Source organism: Mobula hypostoma, chromosome 8, assembly GCF_963921235.1.
Source record: "Mobula hypostoma chromosome 8, sMobHyp1.1, whole genome shotgun sequence".
Classification (NCBI taxonomy): Eukaryota; Metazoa; Chordata; class Chondrichthyes; order Myliobatiformes; family Myliobatidae; genus Mobula; species Mobula hypostoma.
This window is the reverse complement of record NC_086104.1, coordinates 100,726,156-100,749,666: the sequence shown is the minus strand read 5'-3', so window position 1 is coordinate 100,749,666 and position 23,511 is coordinate 100,726,156. Positions and strand designations below refer to the sequence as shown.

The 23,511-nt window shown below is 40.8% G+C and overlaps 1 protein-coding gene across 1 annotated transcript in view; it reads right to left on the bottom strand.

The window, feature by feature from the left end:
* Positions 1–23,511, bottom strand: part of LOC134350789 (kinesin-like protein KIF13B) — a 285,072-nt gene that overhangs the window by 146,620 nt on the left and 114,941 nt on the right. The window contains exons 3-7 of the mRNA XM_063056478.1: positions 15,787–15,799; positions 13,078–13,138; positions 9,091–9,183; positions 7,575–7,755; positions 5,432–5,519 (exon numbers count right to left, since the gene is read on the bottom strand). Of these exons, the coding sequence (XP_062912548.1) occupies positions 5,432–5,519; positions 7,575–7,755; positions 9,091–9,183; positions 13,078–13,138; positions 15,787–15,799 (436 nt within the window). The remainder of the gene's footprint in view (positions 1–5,431; positions 5,520–7,574; positions 7,756–9,090; positions 9,184–13,077; positions 13,139–15,786; positions 15,800–23,511) is intronic.

Below are 23,511 nucleotides of genomic sequence, written 5' to 3'. Positions count from 1 at the left end.
AACACACCAATCAGTGTATCAAGGGAAATACTAAAGTGCAAAACAATTCCTGAAGGTTTAGTGGTGCTAAGCTCCAAATCATACATATGGATTGAAGGTGTTTATGCTAGAGCCATTCATGACACAGGTTCTCAAGTTACTGTGCTTTATGGATCCTTTTACAACCAGTTTTTGACGCATTTACCACTGATGCCATTCAGTGCTCTTGAGATTCCCGGACTTAGTACCGATGAGTACCCATACGATGGTCATTTGTTCTTAAAACTGGAGCTTTCAGAAGCAGATACCGGAGTAACTTAGACGATTGACACAACAGTGTTGCTCTGCCCAGATCCAGTTGAAAAGGGTGAAGCCTCCATTCTTGTGGGAACAATTATTTCCATTGTGAGAAGGCTCATGGGAGCATGCAATGAGAGAAGTGGAGAGAACTGCTTGAAAACCCTGTCCATTCACTGTGTTCAAAGCTGCTTTTGAAAAGGTGCAAGTTCCTCCTAAGCAGGATGATGAGCAGAAACAAGAAACTGTGTGGTACACCCACTCTAAACCTGTCATGTTACATCCTGCAGGAGTAGCTAGAGTGACAGGAACCCCCAGATTTGCCGGAATGCCCAACGCCTCAGCCATCCAGGTGGATGGTCCTGATGATCTGGAAGAAGAGTCACGCTTAGCTGCAGAAGTGCTGGTGAGACCTGAACTGCAGAAATCTTTGGCAAACAGGATAACAGGGATTATCAGGAACACCTCAGGAAGAGATGTTACCCTCAGATGTGGAATGCTGATTGCCCATCTTTCTCTTGTGATGGTAGTGTCCAGTTTTCTGGGGAAAATGGAAGAGAAACAGTCTCCTGGATCGAGGAATTTGACATTGAAGTCATTCATTTTTGTTGATTCACCAATACCCATGGAATGGAAAAGGTGATAAACTGAGAAGATGTTGGAATGCGAAGGTGTCTTTTCTACCAACAAGTTTGATGCTGGTTGCTTCGAGAGACCTCACACTATGAGAGTGACAGAGGAAAAACCTTTCTGAGAGAGGTCTCACCGGTTGAAGATATTTGGCAGCACCTGCTTAAACTGAAGGAAGCTAAGTTTAGTTATGGGGCAGGGGCTCCTGAGCTGTCAGAGGGTACAAGTGATAGACAGGGGGAGGCATCCTCTAGTAGACAGGGAAGATCACAATGAATGTCTGAGGCTGAAGAAGCTGATGCTAAGATAAGAAGGTCTTGAAGAGTCAGGAAACCCCAGATAGGCTGGCATATGACGTACCAGGTAAACAGTGTTGTGTCCATCCCAATAGTGAGATATGTTACTGCCATTTACAAATGGATTGAATGCCCTGAAATCATGTACTTCATTTGAATATTTTGAATAACGGTTTAATAAGTTTCATAGTCATGAAGAGTGTAATGCTCTGGTTAAGACTTCCACTGCTCTGCTGTGAGGTAGTTTATATTAGTAGTTTTCTGTAAAAGCAGTGTGCCATATTGGAAAGTGTACTTTGACTTTGCTAAGATAAGGACCCATGTTGTCCAGCTTAGGAATGTGAGTCATCCATACAGGATTGTGGGATGTGACAGAAGGTTCTAGAGGGTTATGGGGGAAGAGTTTTCTGAAGGACAGTAGTCTGGTTTGGGGTCTTTTTGGAAGGAGCTGCAGAGCGAGGCGTAAGGGAAGATGCCACAGAATGCAGTGGGAAGGACAGTCCCCATTGCCAGAAGTGCTTTGTGCAGATGAATGGCTCCAAGGCAGAACGGCTAGTTTGGTCCAGATGTACTCCGAGGAAAGTTCGGAATGTGGTGGGTGTTTGTGAAAGACCGTGAGCAGACCATGGGTCCAGCGCTCGAGTAAGATTTATACCCCTGAATACTGCAGTACGAGCTCCAACGTTTATGTGCACATTGGACTGGTTTAACTGTAATATACCTTTTTCTTTTCTTCTATTAGCTGTTTGATAATGCTGAAATTGGTAAATACACTTTATGATGTATAGGATCTGTTATTTCTTGCTGATTGATAACTGTGTATGGGTATCATTTACACAGCATTCGCTCAAATTGAGGTCCTTTAATCGGCACATCACAACGTTCCTGTTTGGTTGACCCCAAATGATATCGACCCTAGATGTAAAGATGGACTTCTCACCACTGAGTCACATCGCTGTTAGCAGAGATAGCTAACAAGCTGAGTATGTATACCAGCCCTGGTGAGAGGCCTACACAAAGATAATGACAAGATGCTAATGATGAATGACATAATAAGTTGAGTGAACTAAATTGATTAACTGAAACAGAAAGGGGTGTAGAAGGAATCAAACTGGGTGAAGGAGAACCAAACTAAAAGCTGAAGGTGTGGTAGATGTGATAGTTTAACCTTCAAATCATCAATTCTTACACCAATGCAAGGGTGAGCATAGCAACAAGACACAAGGTAGTCATGATACGTCAGCAAGGACTATGCCAAGGAGTCTCAAGATGTGTTGTCCAAGATCTTCTTAAGAAACACAGAGAAACAGACAAGGCTTAGGACCAGAAATTCAGTGGTTGGTCATGGAATCTGAGTGCAGCAGATGAGAGATACATCAAACTGGCGTCCCTTCTAAATCACAAGTCATCCAGCACTGCTATCAGCTCTGAACTCACAGAAACCACTGGAACCCATCTACATCCTTTTGTCTCAAACAACAGGCAGTTCTGCCCATAGAAGAGCTGGAGAATGCTACATAGATGAGTACCTGTAGCCAATAGTGAAGCAAGGTGGAGGTCCCTACAGGTTTGGGGCTGCATTTCTGCAAATGGAGTTGGTGATCTGGTCAGAATTAATGGAATATTCAATGCTGAGAACGCAAGCAGGTTCTCATCCATCACACAATACCATCAGGGAGGAGTCTGATCAGTCCCAATATCATTCTGCAGCAGGACAATGACCCCAAACACATGGCTCAGGTGATCAACAACTATCTCCAGCTCTTCTATGGACAAACTGCCTGCTGTTTGAGACAAAAAATTCAAATTTTGACTCGCCACTGCAGAGTACTTCCTGCCCTGTCAGAGTTCTGCAACAGATGATATGGCCTCCACAGAGCCCTGATTTCAACATCTTCAGGGCTGTCTGGGATTACCTGGAGAGAAAGAAGCAAGCAAGTCAGCCAAAGTCCTTAGAAGAGTTGTAGCAAGTTCTCCAAGATGCTTGGAACAACCTACCAGCCAACTTTCTGAAAAAACTGCAAAACAGTGTACCCAAGAGAATTGACGCAGTTTTAAAGACGAAGGGTGGTCACACCAAATATAGATTTGATATAGTTTTATTGTTTTACTGTTTGCTGCTGTTTATACAAATCTTCTTAATATTTAGAAACTTTTCATTTCATTATTTTTGAAAACATCGTCACTTTACAGACTTTATTTCACATGTGCCTAAGACTTTTGTACAGTACTGTGAATGAAATGTTAAAGGATTTCTCTCACTTCACATTCCATTCTTCTTCTTTCCAGCTAAGGAGACTGGAGAACGCTCTACTGGCACCAAGTAGAAGGCCACTTTATTTCCCTTCATGTTTGGTAAATTATCAAGCTATTTTAATGTATCACACTTGAATGTGCATCAGACTCAGGTATGTGACTGCTGAAGAAGCCAATCAGACTGCTGACCTTCATGAAAGTGGATAAAAGAAATTATGGCTTCTGTCCATCCATTGATAGCAGTTAACAATTATCCTGCACCAGGCTTCATATCTTACAAATGTGAAATAAACCTTCAGTAAACTTTGCCAGCTACTGGCAAACAGAATAACAAACTGAACTCTGCTATATAGGGCCCATAGTGACAGACAACTCTTCTCTCAACAAAGAAGTCAATGTGTGCAATGGAATGCAGCTACCAAATTAGGCAAATTACACAAAACCAGGCATTAAAACAAAACAAATTCACCCTTAAGGTGATGATCCATAAGAGTTACATTTTTAACTTTTTACTATAGGAAAATTAAATATAGATAACAAAACAAAATAAATCCACTTTCAAGTGTTTGCAGTGTATTCATGCAATCTTGTGGAAGGAGGAACAGCTGTCCTCTCAAAGACGACAAACATAGGATTGTTCTGCCATTCGGGCTATTGGTTTGTCTTACCATATATAATTAAGCACATTCAGCTTTTATTTTAATGAGGAGTTTCAAATCTGTACATATTAGGTCACCAGCAGAAACACTGCTTGTAAGTTGATGTTATATTGTTTAAAAGTTAGACTAAAGGTTTCAATAAGATCTTGCTGAAATGGAATGCTGTTTTTGAGTTTATTAGACACTCACCTAGGTGTTAATGGTTTAGGCACACTATTTACCTGTAGTATTTACTTGCCAGAATATTATAATATTTACTGCAGAAAACATAACTAAGTTCTTGCTTACCCATGCATATTTTCCTGTGTGAGTGAAACAATGTGGTAATTGCACTGTATTTTGTTTTTTAGTTCGCTCCTTATTCACTCTGCCATGCCATTGAGTCTGCCATAAATCCGAGGAGGCAGAACACTATACCCTGACTCTCATATCATTTTTGAATGGAGTTCAGCTGATCGTCTAGTTGCTATTACAGCTCAGTAAGGGCAGTACAGGGAATAGTACACAAAAAAATCAAAGATGACAAACATGGGATAGCATTGTATGGAACAGACACAACCTCAAGGATGTATGTTACGGGGAAGTGGCCTCAAAATCCTTCAGGGATGCACAATTAAAGCAAAAGTTATGTTTCACTTCTGATTAATACAATATTCAATCATTATATTTCAAAGAGGTGAAATTAAGCCTTGCCTTTGATAGAGTAATAGAGCACTCCAGCACAGAAACAGGCCCTTTAGCCCACCTATACCATGCTGAACTGTTATTCTGCCTAGTACCATCAACCTACACTGGACCATAGCACTCCCTACCCTTCTTGTACATATACTCATCCAAATTTCTCTTAAACGCTGAATTTGGCTGCACATTCATTACTTTCACTAGCAGCTCATTGGACACTCGCAGAGAAGAAGTTTCCCCTCAGGATCCCTTTAAATACTTCACCTTTCACCCTTAACCTGTGACTACCAGTTCTAGTCTCACCCAAACTGTGGAAAAAGTCTGCTTGCATTTACCCATACTATACCTCTCATAATTGTCTATACCGCTATCAGATCTTCCCTCATTCTCCTACACTCAAGGGAATACAGTTATAACCTATTCAACCTTTCTCTAATACACAATAGCAGAAAAATATAGATTCAACAGCATAGGTTTGAAATTTTGAGTATTGAATTTTAAGTGAAGTACGTTAACAGTTCACTAACCAGAAAAGGAAATTCAGTTGTAACCTAGAAGTTGCTTAGACCAACCATTTTAAAACCACCGCTGCTACATACGAAGAGTTCCATGGAACTTAATTATCTTCCTTACCTTGTAACTTGCCACAGCCAGCTTAGATAAACCATCCACATACGGACCTAGAACCTTGTGTTCTCTCACCTTCAAGCTGTGTCGACTGCTGTATAAAGAAGCAAAACAAAGGCATACTGGGAGATAACCAAGACATTCAGTTGGTACAAATAATGGAAATGTTTCAAATGTTCTTTTTAAGTCAAGCTAACATAACCTGAAAGAAATAGTTGTTATATTCAGACCAAATCCCTATATTCCCACCAGATGACAAGGTACCACACTTTAAATTGGAACATAATGAGCATTATTAGCATACACAGCAGTAAACTAAAATTTTAAAGAAACAGCTAAGTGATTGTACTTCAGCTCTTTTTTCTGAATTTTCCTCTTATTTAATTACTTCACCATTCCAGATAACATTTCCAATACATATTTTCACAAGCACAATATCCAGAATATATATACAACAGGAAGTGACGAGATGGGAGAATGGGATAGAGAGGGATAATAAATCAGCCACGATTTAGACTTGAGAGGCTGAATGGCCTAACTCCGCTCCTGTCTCATAATCCTATGAGATTAGAGGTGTGATTTAGGGGATGAAGATCATTAACAAAGGCACCAATCGGCTTCAACTGCTTCATCACAGAACCAATAAAAATGTGAAGGTTCAAAATTAACTGTATGTAGATTTATTTTTGTTCTTTTTGTATTTAAACCAAACATTTAATGTTCTCTTTCTTTCCCTCCCTTTATTCTATTTTTTAAATTTCTTTATTTAGATACAGCCTTCTAGCCCTTCAAACCCAGTAATCTCTTGATGTAATCCTAGCCTAATCATGGGACAATTTACAATGAACAATTAAACTACTAACCGGTACGTATTTGGAATGTGGGAGGAAACCCACGTGGTCATGGGGAGAACATACAAACTCCTTACAAGAAATGATGGGAATGGAACCCACATCTGTAAAGTGTTGTGCTTGCGATTATGGTACCATGCCACTAAACACTGTACAACAAGACATAGCAGAATTAGGCCATTCAGCCCATCGAACCTGCTCCGGCATTCCATTGTGGCAGATTTATTAACCCTCTCAACCCCAGTCTCCTGCCTCCTCCCCATAACCTTTGACATTCTGACCAATCAAGAACCTATCAATCTCTGCCTCAAATATACCCAATGACTTGGCCTCCACAGCCATCAATGGTAAATTCCATAGACTCACCATCCTCTGACTAAAGAAATTCCTCCACATCTGATCTATAGCGACCTCCTTCAATTTTGAGGCTGTGCCCTCTGGTTCTAGACTCTGCCACAGGCCCACTTTCAAAGTCTCTTTACAATTTTTTTTGCAGTTTTGTCTTCTTTCACACATTGGTTGTTTGTTAGTCTTTGCTTAAGTATGGTTTTTCATTGATTCTATTGGATTTTTTAAAATTTTTCCTGTCAATGCCTACAAGAAAATTATTTCAAGGCTTGATAATAAATTTACTTGGACTTTTCATGGTAAATATATTATAATTTGATTTCTTTCTAGGATGGGACAGAACTGTGGCTGTTGATAGAAACAAGCCACATGGAAGAGGCACAAATGTTGTGAATTAAATTGTTGCTATTACTGATGGGCACAGAATCTAACTATAATAAATGTCATCACTCACTGGGATATCTATTTACCTGGTTTAAAAAAATTCATTCATGTTCTCTATAAATACGCACATTCCTGATTTAGACCACAAGACATAGGAGCAGAATTAGGCCATTCAGCCCATTGAGTTCACTCTGCCATTGCATCATGGCTGATTTATTATCTCTCTCTACCCCATTCTCCTGCCTTCTCCCTGTAACCTTGGACACCCTGACTAATGAAGAACCTACCTACCTCCACTTTAAATATACCCAATGACTTGGCCTCCACAGTCGTCTGTGACAATGAATGCTACAGGTTTACCACCCTTTGGCTAAATAAATTCCTCTCTATCGCTGTTGTAAAGGGGTGTCTTTCTATTCTGAGACTATGTTCTTAGGTTCTAGACTTTCCTACTTTTGGAAACATCCTCTCCACATTCATTCTATCTAGGCCTTTCAATATTCAGTAAGTTTCAATGATATCCCCAGCTACTTTCCAAATCTACTTTGTTTTTATGACATATTTACCCCTTAGGATCAAGCAAGTCCCGAACTTTCTCATTGTAGATTTCCATGTACGACACTTCAACTGTGAAGCTCTGCTCTTCATTTGCCTCTTGCAATGCACGTTCAAACAGCTTGCTGCACAACCGGGGGATCAAACCCGGCTTGTCCTTTGATCCCATCATTGTGTACGATTTTCCCGAACCTAACCATTAAGCAGGTACACACAGATAGTTAACCAGTTTAATTCCACATTATGGGCTCAGTCTTACTTTGCCAGACACCACAGTGAATAAGATCAGTGTAAAATAATATTTTCTTGGAATACAGTTGCAGTTTTTTTAAATCAGTTCATGTTAAAACTATTTAATAGAAGAATATAATAGACAGATAACAAAAGCTGCAAATATCACTAGACAAAGATTTAGCTTCCTGAATACTTTTGTGTGTACTTTATGGATTTTGGGCTGCTGATGAAAATCACCGTGAAATTTCCCTAGAACAAGCCATTTTTTTAAAATCTCCTATATTTGTCATTTCAAATCATAATTCAAGTCAGAATAACTGATGCCAAGATTAAGGAAGGCTTTATTTATTTATTTTTACTTATTCATTCAGATACAACATGGAATGGGCCCTTCTAGCACTCCAAGTCACGCCGCCCAGCAATCCCCGATCTAATCCTGACCTAATCACAGGATAATTTACAATGACCAATTAACCTACCAACTTTCTGGACCGTGGGAGAATACTGGAACACCTGGGGGAAATCTACGCTGGTATAGGGAGAATTTGCAAACCCCTTACCAGGCGGCGATGCTTTTGTTAGTCCAACAGGTCATCAACGACCGGCAATTTGAAGAACTTCTAGTGGGATGGAAGAAAATCGCATGGAAGGCACTTAAGGATGTTGTTCAAAATTTTCTTGGCAACTACGGGGCACCAAACCATGTGCATGCAGCTGGCTGACAACATGCCCTCAAGCATGCAAAACCATGAAGTGCAAAATGTCACTACAGATTTACTTTCTGCACTCCCATTTAGACTTCTTCCCTGCAAATCTCGGCACTGCCAGTGACAAGCACGGTGAAAGGTTTCACCAGGAGAAACTGCATCAGGGCAACTAGAATCCATCGATGCAGGCTGATTATTGTTGGACACTTAATTGAGAAGTCTCAGACACCGAGTACAAATGAGAATCATCAACAAAAAGATTTTTGACTTAGTGGAATTATTGCTATTAAACACATTATATCCAATAAAAGTTAATTTCTTGTTTCTCCAAATTCCGAAGTGATGCAAGTAGTCTAAAATTATATTTGTGTTCAGCTTCAAGTGGTCCATCATAAACAAAAAAAAATTCTGAAGCAACACTTTTGAAAAAATTTGTTGGCCAGTACATCCATTAGAATTCTAAATCAACACTGAAAAAAGTTCAATTAGTTAGCTTCATAAGAGAGCCAAGAATTGCTCATTATCACAAAAGAATGTATTTTAAGTTGGTTTCACTGAAATAAATACATTTTTAGCAGCAGCTTACCAGTCTGGCCATAAGCAAATATACAAGCATTGTATCCTTGGAAGGCATTGTGCAGCAAACTTTCACCTAGGCACTTGAACACTATATCTTGACCTAGTGGGTAAGAATGGAAAAAAAATAGAGTTACACAAACTTTCAGAAGGGGGTATGATTCATGACAAAAACAAAGAGAGAGAGGCAACCATATTGTGGGAGGTTCACACATTTGACAAGAGGATTGTTCAATAACTCAAATGATGCAGGTTCCTAGAGGTTTAAGATTCAGTTAGTGGGTGTGGGGTTCAGAGCAGGTGTGAACAATTGTGGAGTCTGATCTAACCTGGGAGAATGGGCTATGAGTCAACACCCAAGCTCAGGAATTTTAATGAGGCCTAAAGTATTTGATTTCACCAACTCTGCAGGTTTAAGAGCAGCTGAATGGGCATTCAAGCCTCAGGAAACATGACGTGAGAAAATGCTGGAACAGCACGGCTTGTGGGCCAGATGGAGGGATGTTTTCCCTGTTCATACCTCAATCTCACCCTCGCTCAAGGTGGCAGATGAAGGGCAAGGATATAACTTCACCAAGCCTAAAATTTCCAAAAATAAGAGAATAAAAACAGAAAGTGCTGGGAATATTTAGTAAATCAGCAAATACTTACAGTGTGAGAAAAAAAATTCAGGTCTATCACTTCTATCGCAACTCAGCTTTTTGCATTATTGCTACTTTCTCCCTCCCTCATCTATCATCTTCCCAACCCCTCTCCGACTTTCATCTAATTCCATCTTTAGTCCGCCCACTCTAGCCCTACCTCTTCTTCTTGGCTGTTTTTTAGGCTGGCTTTCTCCCCTTTATCTTTCCAATCTCAAAGAGGGGTCTCAACCCAAAACATCAACTGCTCATATCCTTCTGTAGATGTTGCCTGACCTGCTAAGTTCCTCAGCGGCTGGTGTGTTTCCATAAGACATAGGAGCAAAATTAGGCTCTTCAGCCCATCGAGTCTGCTGCCATCCCATCATGGCTGATTTATTATCCCTCTCAATCCCATTTTCCTGCCTTCTTCCCCTAACCATTGACATCCTTACTAATCAAGAACTTATCCCTTTCAAAATGTGCAATGACTTAGCCTCTGCATGCATCTATGGCAATGAATTCCAGAGACTCTCCACTTTCTGGCTAAAATTCCTCCTCATCTCTGTACTAAAGGGACGTCCCTGATCTGTACCTTCGAGTCCTAGACTCGTCCACTATAGGAAACATCTATGCTACCTGTTGCTCAATGTTTCAGGTTGATGACCTCAAGGTTCAGAACTCTGGATCAAACAGATCTGTCCCTGTCAGCTCTCCAGAGTGCCCTTCATCAGTAGGAACCCAATCCTTCCAAACTGACTGAAATCAGATGGTAAACCTGTACAAAACTTGTATATTTTGGAGACCCCTAATCTTTCCTCCAACTAATGTGCACCTTTAATTCTTTAAGGAATTAGCTTTATTTGTCAGATGTACAAATACTGCTGGGGAGCCCTCAAGCACCGCCACGCTTCCAGTGCCGACAGATATCCGCAACTCACTAACCTTAATCGCACATCTTTGGAATGTAGGAGGAAACTCGAGCACCCAGAGGGAATCCACATGATTACAGAATAATTCTCCAAGGACCTGAATGTTTTCTGAATTTCTCATCTTTTCAGATGTCCAGCATCTGTACCTTCACCACTTATTGATACTGTTTGGGTGAATTTACGTTTCAGTGGCTAATAGTACTGACTTTCACTGGTAAATATAAAGATGATGGCTCCTACCAGAAATAGATTTTGCTATAATGCTACCATCAATATTTGCTTTCCACATGCCTATGGGGTTTTAAGTCAACATATCATTGTCAACAAAGATGAAAATAAATTGCATTTTTGAAACAAACTGATTTTACAGGGGAAATTTTAACTGGAATTAAAGGATGAGCCTCTGCCACAAACCAGAAAGTTACATCAATATTGAGCAAGTGATTAAAACTGAAAACACTGGAAATACACTGGCAGTTAAACAACAGGGTAGAATTAATGACTTACAACAGAAACATCAAATCTTAGGTCTTTAAGTTCAAAGTAAATTTATTATCTAAGTACACCTATGTCACCATATACTACCTTGAGATTCATTTTCTTGTGGGCATACACAGTAAATCCAAGAAACATAATAGAATCAATGAGAGACTGCACATAACAGGATAGGCAACGAACCAATGTGAAAAAGACAACAAACTGCGCAAATAGTAAATAAATAAATAAACAAGCAAGCAATATACAAGTTTTGAGAAGATGAAATGAAGAGCCCTTGAAAGTGAGTCCATAGGTGTGGGGACAGTTCAGTGATGGAGCAAGTGAAGTTATCTCCTTTGGTTCAAGAGCCTGATGGTTGAGGGGTAAAACTGTTCCTGAACCTGGTGTTGTGAGTCCTGAGGCTCCTATAGCACCTTCTTGATGGCAGCAGTGAGAACAGAGCATGGCCTGGATGGAAGGGGTCCTTGATAAAGGATGCTCCATTCCTGACAGCACTCCAGAAAGGCTACCTCATCTGCTAAGTACGTATGCCATGTTTTGCTTTTTATTTCAGAATTTGAGCATCTGTAGTCTTTTGCTTTCATTGGGTGGTGCAGCGGCATCGCAGTTCACACTGCTATATCATTGCCACAGAGAATCGATTCAATGCTGATCTCGGGTGTGTCTGAACAGAGTTCGTACATTCTTCCCCCACAGCTACTTGGACTTCTGCTATTTGCTTCAGTTTACCCAATTCCACAGACATCCAGGTCTGTTAAATGGCTACTGTGAATTACCCTTTAGTGTGGGTAAACAGCAAAAGAATCACAGGGAAGTTGACAAACATAATGAGGGGCAAATAAAGGTGGCAGCAACCTAGGTTCAATTCACGTCCTTCTGTAAGGAGTCTGTACATTCGCCCATTGACTGTGAGGGTCTCCTCCGGGTGCTCCGGCTTCCTCCCACATTGCAAAGACTTGAGAGTTCGGAGGTTAATTAGTCACATACAATACAGGCGTGCACACTCTACATAGCTAGGGTACCCAAGACTTTTGTACGCTACCGTATTTGTTAATGTGGAACGGCGAGCAAGTTTGGAAATCTGCCGGGAGCAAAGGATGTTGGGAATGGAGAGGGTGAAGCCCTGAGGAAGTGGTGTAAGACAGGTGACAGAGGACTGCCAGGGGTGGGGTTGGTGCAGGTGCAGACACACCCAGCCCTGACACATCAGGCAAGGTTATTAGATGCAAAACAATTTTTAAAAAAATCATTACAGAATGTCTCTCTGGTGCCTCCCGCTCCTTCCTCTCTCCTTTCCCCTTTTCCTAACCATGATTCTCCTCTCCCTGCCTCCTTCCCTCTCACAGTCCATAATAGGGTCCCATATCAGAATCAAGTTTATCATCACTCACATGTCATGAAATCTGGGTTTTTTTCCCCTGTTACAGTACAGTGCAATACATAACATTACTACAGCACTGTGCAATTGTCTTAGGCACCCTAGCTATATACATGTTCCTAAGGTTTTTGCACTGTAGGTATAATTGCACGGTGTGGACTCACTGGGCCAGAGGGTCTGCTACTGAGTTGTATCGCTAAATAAATAAGTAGCAAGGCCATAGAAAAATAAGGGAGAAATGGGACTGAATAGTGTCTGAAACTCTAACTTAAGAAGTTCTTTATGAGGAAAATATAGGAACTCAAACTGAATAAAAGTGGAAAACGAATAACCTCACACTATGGCTCCTAGCAGGTACTTAAAATTCTTTGAGAGCAATGACCCACTTCTGTTTATTGTGTGGAAGGCCAAGAAATCTAATCAAAGGGAGTAAGTGACAGTAAGGGCAGAAGTTCAGCATCAAAAAGGCAAAAGCTGCTGCCTTGTTTCCACTGTGAATGACACACTTGATCACACAACTGCAAATTGACTATACAACTATAACACACAATTTTATAAGAGCAACCTACCTGCATACTTGTCTTTAACAGACTCATCCATCGACCAGAAACAGTGATCGTATGCAAAAACCTACACACAAAGGACACCATAAATGCATCATTTTTTCTTCACGTTGGAGTTATAAAATGTAAAAAGTTAAAAAACATACACATAACTTAAAACAATCATCCAACCAAGCCAAATTAAAAATATGTCGTTTTGAAACCAGTATACCAATCAATAGAGTCCAGTAGCTCATTGTGGAAGTGGTGGATTTGCAACATTTAAAGAGAAATTTGGGTAAGTACATGGATGGGAGGGGTATGGTCTGCGTACAGGTTGATTGGGCGAGGCAGATTAATAGTTTGGCATGGACTAGATGGAACAAACGGCTTGCTTCTGTGCTGTAACACTATGACTCGATAACAATTCATTCCAAAACTGATGAGAGATTACCACCCAACATTTTATTTGCTGCCATTAACATGTACTCAAAATGGTAAAGCCCTTTGTACTCCAACAGCACTTAACTGGACAAGACATTTGAAGTCAGGTCATAAAGAGAAAATCATTGCTAATGAGGAAACAAAATAAAATCCAGTAAATTGTATACTAATGAAGCTAATGCTATATACATGATATTCAATTCGAAGCTATCTAACTAGTCTACCACATAAATCAACACTTATAGTCATAGTCACAGAGTCAGAGCATACAGGCCTTCAGCCCATCTAGTCTGTGCCAAACTGTTATTTTGCACCCAGACCATAGCCTTCCATACCCCTCCCATTGGTGTACATATCCAAATTTATCTCAAGTGTTGAAATTGAGACTGGACTGCATCCATCATATCTGCTGTCAGCTCATTCCACACACTCACAACCCTCCGATTGAAATTTCCCCTTGGCTTCCCCTTAACCTAGGACCTCTGGATGTAGTCTCACCCAACCTTAGTGGGAAAAACTCGCTTGCATTTATCCTATGTATACCCCTCATAATCCTGTATCATCATCATTACGTGCCGAGTCGTATGACATGGACAACCATGGTCTATTCATGACCATGATCGTAAATTTTTCTACAGAAGTGGCTTGCCATTGTCTTCTTCTGGGCAGTTTCTTTACAAGACAGATGACACCAGCCATTATCAATACTCTTCAGAGATTGTCTGCCTGTCGTCAGTGGTTGCATAATCAGGACTTGTGGTATGCACCAGCTACTCATACGACCATCCACCACCTGCACCCATGGCTTCACATGACCCTGATCAGGGGGTTGGGGGTGGGGGGGTAAGCAGGTGCTACACACCTTGCCTAAGGGTGACCTGCAGGCTAGCAGAGGAAGGAACACCTTACACCTCCTTTGGTAGAGGGGTTGCTCTACCCAGCCACCTAATTTTTTTTGTATGCCTCTATCAAATGTTTGAGGCAAACATTTAACATAAAATTTTCCATCTAATATTTATGATATTCATATAGAAAATCAAAATATAATAGAAAGATAGGATAACTTTCAATTAAGTCTAGAAGGTAATTGAGTTTCCAGCCATTCAGCATAAAATACTCAAACCTGGCCTGTAGCCAATGTACATGTTGCATTATATTATTGATAACAGCCTACCATCAATAGTTCAGTATTCTACATTATTTCTGAGCCAATTTCCTTTTGCATTATTAGTGAAGTATAGGTTTGAAATAATGGTTTACAATTTAGAACGGCAGGCCCAACATTTTAATGCCAAATACTTCCCATTTGTGTTTGGGGGCAAGTGTTCAATACTGCCTCAAGGTAGTCACCCTCGAGAACAGTTCCCAGCTGGGGTCCACAGACCCCTCTGTCAATGGTAATGGTCCACAGCATAAGAAAAAGGTTTGGAACCCCTGCTCTGGAACCAGAACTGTACTTCAACAGCGCTGTTACATAAAGGGCAGGAATAGTATGGGACTAAGAAGAGAACTTGGAAACTATGCTTGGCTGCCCTTCCTCATTCCCTTGGATGGGGTTTTCAGAGGCTTGTGCTGCTCCTTGCTGCCCTAATAGACTGCACACCTAGAAAACCTATCCTGCAACAACACTACACTGGTGATTAAGAAGTCTATGTTTCAAAAATACTGAATGAATTTTGTTTGCTTTGTCCAGAACAGGCTGAACTTAAATATTATTTCAGCTTCCTCCATCCTGGCAAGAGCAGAGTATTTCCTCTCAATCATAACTTGCACCTTGCAGCTGACACAGAGGTCATTTGGGGATCCCCGTGGAATTCTCAACCTTTGAACTGCTCTTGCAGTCAACTTCTCAAGGGCAGGATGATAATGACATTGTTAAATATATAGTAACCAACACTGGAAACAGACATCCCACACTTCCTCTCACCCCACCCCCAACACTGGAAACAGACATCCCACTTCCTCCTCCACCTTCCTCCCCCCCCCCCGCAACACTGGAAACAGATATCCCACTTCCTCCTCCTCTAATCAACAATGGAAACAGACATCCCACCTCCTCCCCCCACCCCAGCACTGGAAACAGACATCCCACTTCCTCCTCCCCCAATCAACAATGGAAACAGACATCCCACTTCCTTCTCCCCCCTTCCCAACACTGGAAACAGACATCCCACTTCCACCCCCAACACTGGGAACAGACATTCCACTTCCTCCTCCCCCTCCCGACAATTTAAACAGACATCCCACTTCCTCTTCCCCCAACCAACACCAGAGAAACAAATGGCCGCCTACCTTTGGTTGACTCCTGTTTAATCATGACATCCATATATTTTCAAGCGGTGGAAATAAAAATGAAAAAAAATATAATTACATTCTGCACATAAAGTCCATATTAAACATGCAATACTGCAGTCCTGCTCTTGCACGGATCACTGAAGGTCTGCATTTGTGAAAAATAATTCTTAACTCTAGCAATACACAAATCAGTAAAAATAATTACACACTAGTCATGAATATACAATGAGTTAAAATGCATGTTATACCAGCAAGCTTAAATTCAAAATTGCCAATTGCAACAATAATCCAGTGTATTTAATAACACAAAACTATTCATGGGAAAAACACAAGTACACAGCAACCACCAGATTTCAATTAACTACTGTGTGGAACACGCGGCCAAGAACAGTGGTAGAGGCAGGAACATCTGGGACATTTTGGAGACTTTTAGATGATAGGTTATTAGAGGGATATAATGGAGGGAAGGGCTGGATTGATCTTGTAGTAGGTTAAAGAACTGGCACAACTTTGTGGCTGAACGGCCTGTACCATTGCTGTACTGTTCTATGTAACTACAAGGCTCAACAATCAGATCCAAATTACGGTCAAGTTCTGCAATTCATTGGTTTTGAAATAAACTTATTATTGTAGACTGGACAGATAACAACAGAGCCAGGTATTTGCTATCCTACTCTGCTCGATGACAGAGTCAGATTTTGGAGGATGGTATGCATAACCATGTCAATGCCAACAGAAACGCTAAGAGAGAATGTCATATCTTCAGTCACATGGGATGTCACTGCTGACTTTAATAAAGGCTATTTTTGGTATTATTGGAGAGGCTGAAGTTGACTGAGGGGAATTAACACAAGCAATTTTAATAAATATTGGTCACAAAAACTTGAGAGAAAAGTGAGATTGGAGAAGGGACAATAATCTGTTTTGTTCAGAGAAGTCAAAATAAACTACTAAAAAACTGATCACCATACACAACCAAACTAAAGTCCAAAGGTGACTTACTGAAAGCACTTTTCAGATTGTGTTGTGTGGTTTGAAATAAACAGCTAAACGGTCTGGCTGAATGATTTTCTAGACTTGGACACATAATTACAGAAATTGCAGAACTGAACACAACAGAAAGAACAGTCTAGAACAGTACTAGTTTATAAGCTGTGCACTGCATTGCACATATTAACTTCACTATGTGCAATAAGGGTGTGGATAGACTAAAGTAATGTACCAGAACACCCTCAACTTTTACAAACAAAACAAAACCTGAGGCTTTAGAAGGCATTGGCCAGACCTCACATGGAGTATTGTGAGCAGTTTTGGGCCCCTTATCTAAGAAAAGGATCTGCTGACATTGGAGAGGGTCCAGAGGAGGTTCACAAGAATGATCCTGGGATTGAAAGGGTTAGTATATGAGAAGTATTTGATGGCTCTAGGCCTGTACTCTCTGGAGCTTAGAAGAATGAGGGGGTGGGGATTGAAATGAAACCTATCAAATATTGAAAGGCCTAGACAAAATGGATGTGGAGAGGATATTTCCTATACTGGGAGAGTCTAGAACCAGGGGACACAGCCTCTGAATAGAGGGATATCCATTTTGAACTGAGCTGAGGAGGAATTTCTTTAGCCAGAGGGTGGTGAATCTGTAGAATTCATTGCCACAGATGGCTCTAAAGGCCATGTCACTGGGTATATTTAAAGTGGAGGCTGATAGGTTCTTCATTAGTGAGGGCATCAAAGGTTACGGGGAGAAGACAGGAGAATATGGTTGAGAGGGATAATGAGTCAGCCAGGATGGAATGGTGTAGCAGACTCAATGGGCTGAATGGCCTAATTCTGCTCCTATGTTTAATATCTTACGGTCTAACATCTTACAAATACAACTCAAGGTTGCGGATAGACATGGTTGAGGCAACTCGACAGCTCTTTCAAAGTGTTTTCACAAGCCCGACTGACCAAACAAACCCAGCAACTACATGAACTGCTTCTTCATGACAAACAAAAACCTGGAAAACCACCACTGCTGTCCACAACTGACTCCAAGTGTAAGAACATCATGCGTGCAAACAAGTAAACCTTGTTTATGATCAAAGTCCCTTGTATATGCTGCACTCATTTTACAGACTGGTATCGGCACCTCCTATATAAATAGAAATCAGTTTCATGATTGTGCAACTGGGGGCTACCAGCCAAGATTTCTATGCAAGTAGATGTATCTATTGACTCATTCTCAAAATTATAACTGATCAAAAAAGAAATATAGGAATGGAAATTTAGCCTGCACAATTATGACAACACCATGCAGATACAAACATATCAGTGCTTTATATAAATAAAGACGGGTCAGATGTTATTTACCACGCGAGACTCAATGTAGAATAAATTGGATAGTCAAGCTTCACTGACAAGGAGATTGTGTCTTACCTTGTGGCTGAAAGATGCAATAAGAATCTACACACAGTGGCCACCTTATGAGGTAACACCCGTACATCTGTTCGTTACAGCAAATATCTCATCAGCCAATCACGTGGCACCAACTAAGAGCATGAAAGCCTGCAGACATGGTCAAGAGGTTCAGTTGTTGTCCAGAAGCAAACATCAGAATGGAGCAGAAATGTGATTAGGTAACTTTGACTATGGAATAGAAACATAGAAAATAGGTGCAGGAGTAGGCCATTCGGCCCTTCAAGCCTGCACCGCCATTTATTATGATCCTGGCTGATCATCCAACTCAGAACCCCGCCCCAGCCTTCCCTCCATACCCCCTGACCCCTGTAGCCACAAGGGCCATATCTAACTCCCTCTTAAACATAGCCAATGAACTGGCCTCAACAGTTTGCTGTGGCAGAGAATTCCACAGATTCACCACTCTCTGTGTGAAGAAGTTTTTCCTAATCTCGGTCCTAAAAGGCTTCCCCTCTATCCTCAAACTGTGACCCCTCGTTCTGGACTTCCCCAAAATCGGGAACAATCTTCCTGCATCTAGCCTGTCCAATCCCTTTAGGATCTTATATGTTTCAATCAGATCCCCCCTCAATCTTCTAAATTCCAACGAGTACAAGCCCAGTTCATCCAGTCTTTCTTCATATGAAAGTCCTGCCATCAATGATTGATGCTGTCAGACGGGATGGTTTGAATATCTCAGAAACTGCTGATCTCCTGGGATTTTCACACAGAACAGTTTCTAGAGTTTACAGAGAATGGTGTGAAAAACAAAACAAAAATCCAGTGAGCAGCAGCTCTGTGGGCAAAAATGCTTTGTTAATGAGAGAGGTCAGACTGATTCAAGCAGACAGGAAGGCAACAGTAACTCAAATAACATCTTACAACAGTGGTGTGTAGAAAGCTATCTCCAAACACACAACACATCGGACCTTTAAGTGGATGGGCTACAGCAGCAGAAGACCACAAATGTCACTGTGTCACTTTATTAGGTACAGGAGGTAGATAATAAAGTGGCCACTGAGTGTATGTGCATGATTTTCCAGAAACAATCTGAGTGCCTGTTTCTTAGATACACAAATACCAACGCTGAGAGAATATATCAAATTCATTTGCAGTAAATCAGCTAAAGAGGTAATGTTTCTAACAAATTTCAGTATCGCAGCAAAGTTTTATCGTTTCAGTTGGTAGGATTCCTTAGAAACTATGGATTCATCCATTCCATGCAAGACATGGTGACACAAACCCAGAGGGACCGTTGTGCTTTAAATGAGGCAGTGTACCACCAATGTCACATCAACCAGCTCAGGTGCTAATTCCTGAATCAAAGCCAAGTTTCTCCCTCATGCACCCTCACCTTAAATGGCCAGTCTCACTATTTAAAAATGAAATAAACCACAGCACTCAAAAGTCATTCATTATCAGTGTTGGTATTGAGATTAATCTGTTTGTAGAGCATGGAAGACGGAAATGATTTGTGGAAAGTAACAAGGTCAAGGTTGGTTCCTGCAAGGAATAGCCTACCTGGGGAGAAGGCACTTGCACCATTGGCGAGTTACAGGAGAAAGTTACTTGCTCATCAAGACTTAGTTCAGAGCTTTAAGCCGCACATATCAATTTAACACACACAAAAGGCTAAAGGAACTCAGTAGGTCAGGCAACATCCACAAAGGGGAATAACAGAGTGTTTTGGGCGGAGACCCATCTTCAGGACTGGAAAGGAAGGAAGAAGCAGCCAGAATAAGAAGGAGAGGGGAAGGAGTTGGCAGGTGATAGGTGAAGCTAGGTGAGGGGGAAAATGGGTGCGCGGGGAAGGGAGGATGAAGGAGAATAAACATATTCCTCCCTCCATAGATATGACTTGACCGCATCTGCAGAGTCTCTGGGTGTTTATATATCAAATTAAACCCATTCTATCTCAACTGTATTCTAGTCCATGGTCAACAATCTATTTCTGTCTCCGGAAACGTTACCTGAAGGATATCAAATATCTCCCAGCATTTTCCATTATTTTACCATTATAACATGCAGTTTTATTTGCTTTCCTATTTTTATTTCATCATGATCAGAGTTCACCTTTTCTTTCAAGTCAGTTTCCGTCCAAAACAATGTGTTACTTGACTTAAAAAAAAGGTTTTTTAAAGAACAGTATGTTACCAAGTTTGACAAGAAATTGGCCGTAAGACCCAAGAACAAAATGAGGCCATTTGGCACCTGCTTTGAGTCCACCCTGCCATTCCATCATGGCTGATTAACTATCCTTCTCAACTCCACCCTACTTTCTCCCAGTAACCGTAGTTGCCCTGACTAATCAAGAACCTATCAACCCCCACTTTAAATACATCCAATAGTTGTCTGTGGCCACAGATTCACTCCCCCTTGGCTAAAGAAATTCCTCCTTATCTCTGTTCTAACTGCATGTTCTTCTATTCTGAGGCGGTAACCTCCGGTCCGAGACTCAGTCCACATACTTTATTTTCATTACTTCATTTAAATAAGGCTATGTTCTTCAGTTCTCCTCCAGAAGATGTAATTTCTCTCCTACCTCTTTCCTACTCAAGCAGCAAATGAAAACAAGCAGCAACTGTTAAAGCACTCACGTAACAGAGAGCCTTCTACACAAAAGCATTCCTAAAATAGCTCACAGACTGCTTCAAAGGAGAACTTAATTTCTTTTGCTGAGTTGCAGTATCACTTTGTCAGAGCTAAGAGGGCTTAAGTATATAATATGGCACCACAGTACTGTAGAGGAAATAACCTCCACACTACGCTGAAGGACACGAATGGTAGTGGCTTCCTAATAAGAACTTTTTTTTTTAAAAGAACAGCAGATTCAAATATTATCAGGAAGACCTTGACTGTGGAGGCATAGAAGTTGCCTCTGGTTTCCAATTGAGCCTGACCTTGGGTACTCTCCGTGTATAATATGTCCACTCACGTCATGATTTCATGAGCAAGCCTCCAGATGGCCATGGATCAAGAGATGTCACCCATGGACCAATGCTGCTGGGACACACGCCAGGGCCTGATCAACCGGGCAAAGGTGTCTAACCCAAAACACCCAAGGATCTCAGGTTACATCACTGATGATGTGTCCCAGCGCATCCTGCAGGCGCTCCATCTCACAATGGCGATGGGTCATTAACTGGCAGCTGTACATTTTCTTAGTTTTGACACTGACCGCAGTAAGAAAATCCAAATCAAAACTTGGGAATTTACTTTTTCTACATCACATTTTTCTTGCATAGGACAATGCTAATGTTGTTAGAGAAGTTGTTAATATTACAATACATACATGTTAACATGACCACAAAATTGTTTACTACTGGTATTAGATTTTGTTCTTGTTTCTCTTTTCCAAACCACAGGTACCAAATTATAGTAATATAACTTCAATTAATTTAATTACAATAAAAGTCCCAAGAAACTTCAAAGTTCAAAGTCAGCAGTTTAACACAATCTGAACCTTACTCAAAATACCACTAATTATATTATGACTGATCAGTTATTATAGATAGGACAATCGATAATAAGTGTCCAGATATAATAATACAGGATAAACAAGCAAGAATAAGTTATTTCTGGATATAGCCATTCCAAACACATAACTTAAATAAGTAAGTATAAAACACCAGAAATATGCTGAACTAAAAGAGGAAATTGAAAGACTATACATTGTCCCGATAGTAATATCTACAACTGGTATCATGCCAAAGGCACTACACAATAGTATTAAACAATTAGGGCTACACAATATATATGTAAATCTTCAGAAAGCCACAATACTAAACACCACTAGAATTGTCTGATAAACGAGCATGCATGTACATCAGGTTTTACCAGCTTGAGCTGATAAAAAAAAATAAATATACACTGGCATGCAAAAGTTTGGGCACACCTGGTCAAAATTTCTGTTGCTGTGAATAGTTAAGTGAGTAGAAGATGAATTGATCTCCCAAAGTCATAAAGTTAAAGATGAAACATTCTTTTCAACATTTTAAGCAAGATTAGTGTATTATTTTTGTTTTGTACAATTTTAGAATGAAAAAAAGGAAAGGAGCACCATGCAAAAGTTTGGGCACCCCAAGAGATTTGAGCTCTCAGATAACTTTTACCGAGGTCTCAGACCTTAATTAGCTTGTTAGGGCTATGGCTTGTTCACAGTCATCGTTAGGAAAGGCCAGGTGATGCAAATTTCAAAGCTTTATAAACACCCTGACTCCTCAAATCTTGTCCAACAATCAGCAGCCATGGGCTCCTCTAAGCAGATGCCTAGCACTGTGAAAATTAAAATAAATGATGCTGACAAAGCAGGGGAAGGCTATAAGAAGATGGCAAAGCATTTTCAGGTAGCCCTTTCCTCAGTTCATAATGTAATTAAGAAATGGCAGTTAACAGTAACGGTGGAGGTCAAGTTGAGCTCTGGAAGACCAAGAAAACTTTCCAAGTGAACTGCTCGTAGGATTGCAAAAAGGCAAATCAAAACCCCCGTTTGACTGCAAAAGACCTTCAGGACGATTTAGCAGACTCTGGAGTGGTAGTGCACTGTTCTACTGTGCAGTGACACCTGCACAAATATGACCTTCATGGAAGAGTCATCAGAAGAAAACCTTTCCTGTATCCTCACAAAATTCAGTACCAGAAGTTTGCAAAGGAACATCTAATCAAGCCTGATGCATTTTGGAAACAAGTCCTGTGGACTGATAAAGTTAAAATAGAACTTTTTGGCCGCAATGAGCAAAGGTATGTTTGGAGAAAAAAGGGTGCAGAATTTCACGAAAAGAACTTCTCTCCAACTGTTAAGCACGGGGATGGATCGATCATGCTTTGGGCTTGTGTTGCAGCCAGTGGCACGGGGAACATTTCACTGGCAGAGGGAAGAATGAATTAAATACCAACAAATTCTGGAAGCAAACGTCACACCGTCTGTAAAAAAGCTGAAAACAAAAAGATGATGGCTTCTACAACAGGATAATGATCGTAAACACACATCAAAATCCACAATGGACTACTTCAAGAGGCACAAGCTGAAGGTTTTGCCATGGCCTTCACAGTCCCCCGACCTAAACATCGTCGAAAATCTGTGGATAGACCTTAAAAGAGCAATGCATGCAAGATGGCCCAAGAATCTCACAGAACTAGAAGCCTTTTGCAAGGAAGAATGGGCGAAAATCCCCCAAACAAGAATTGAAAGACTCTTAGCTGGCTACAGAAAGCGATTACAAGCTGTGATGCTTGCCAAAGGGGGTGTTACGAAGTACTGACCATGCAAGGTGCCCAACCTTTTGC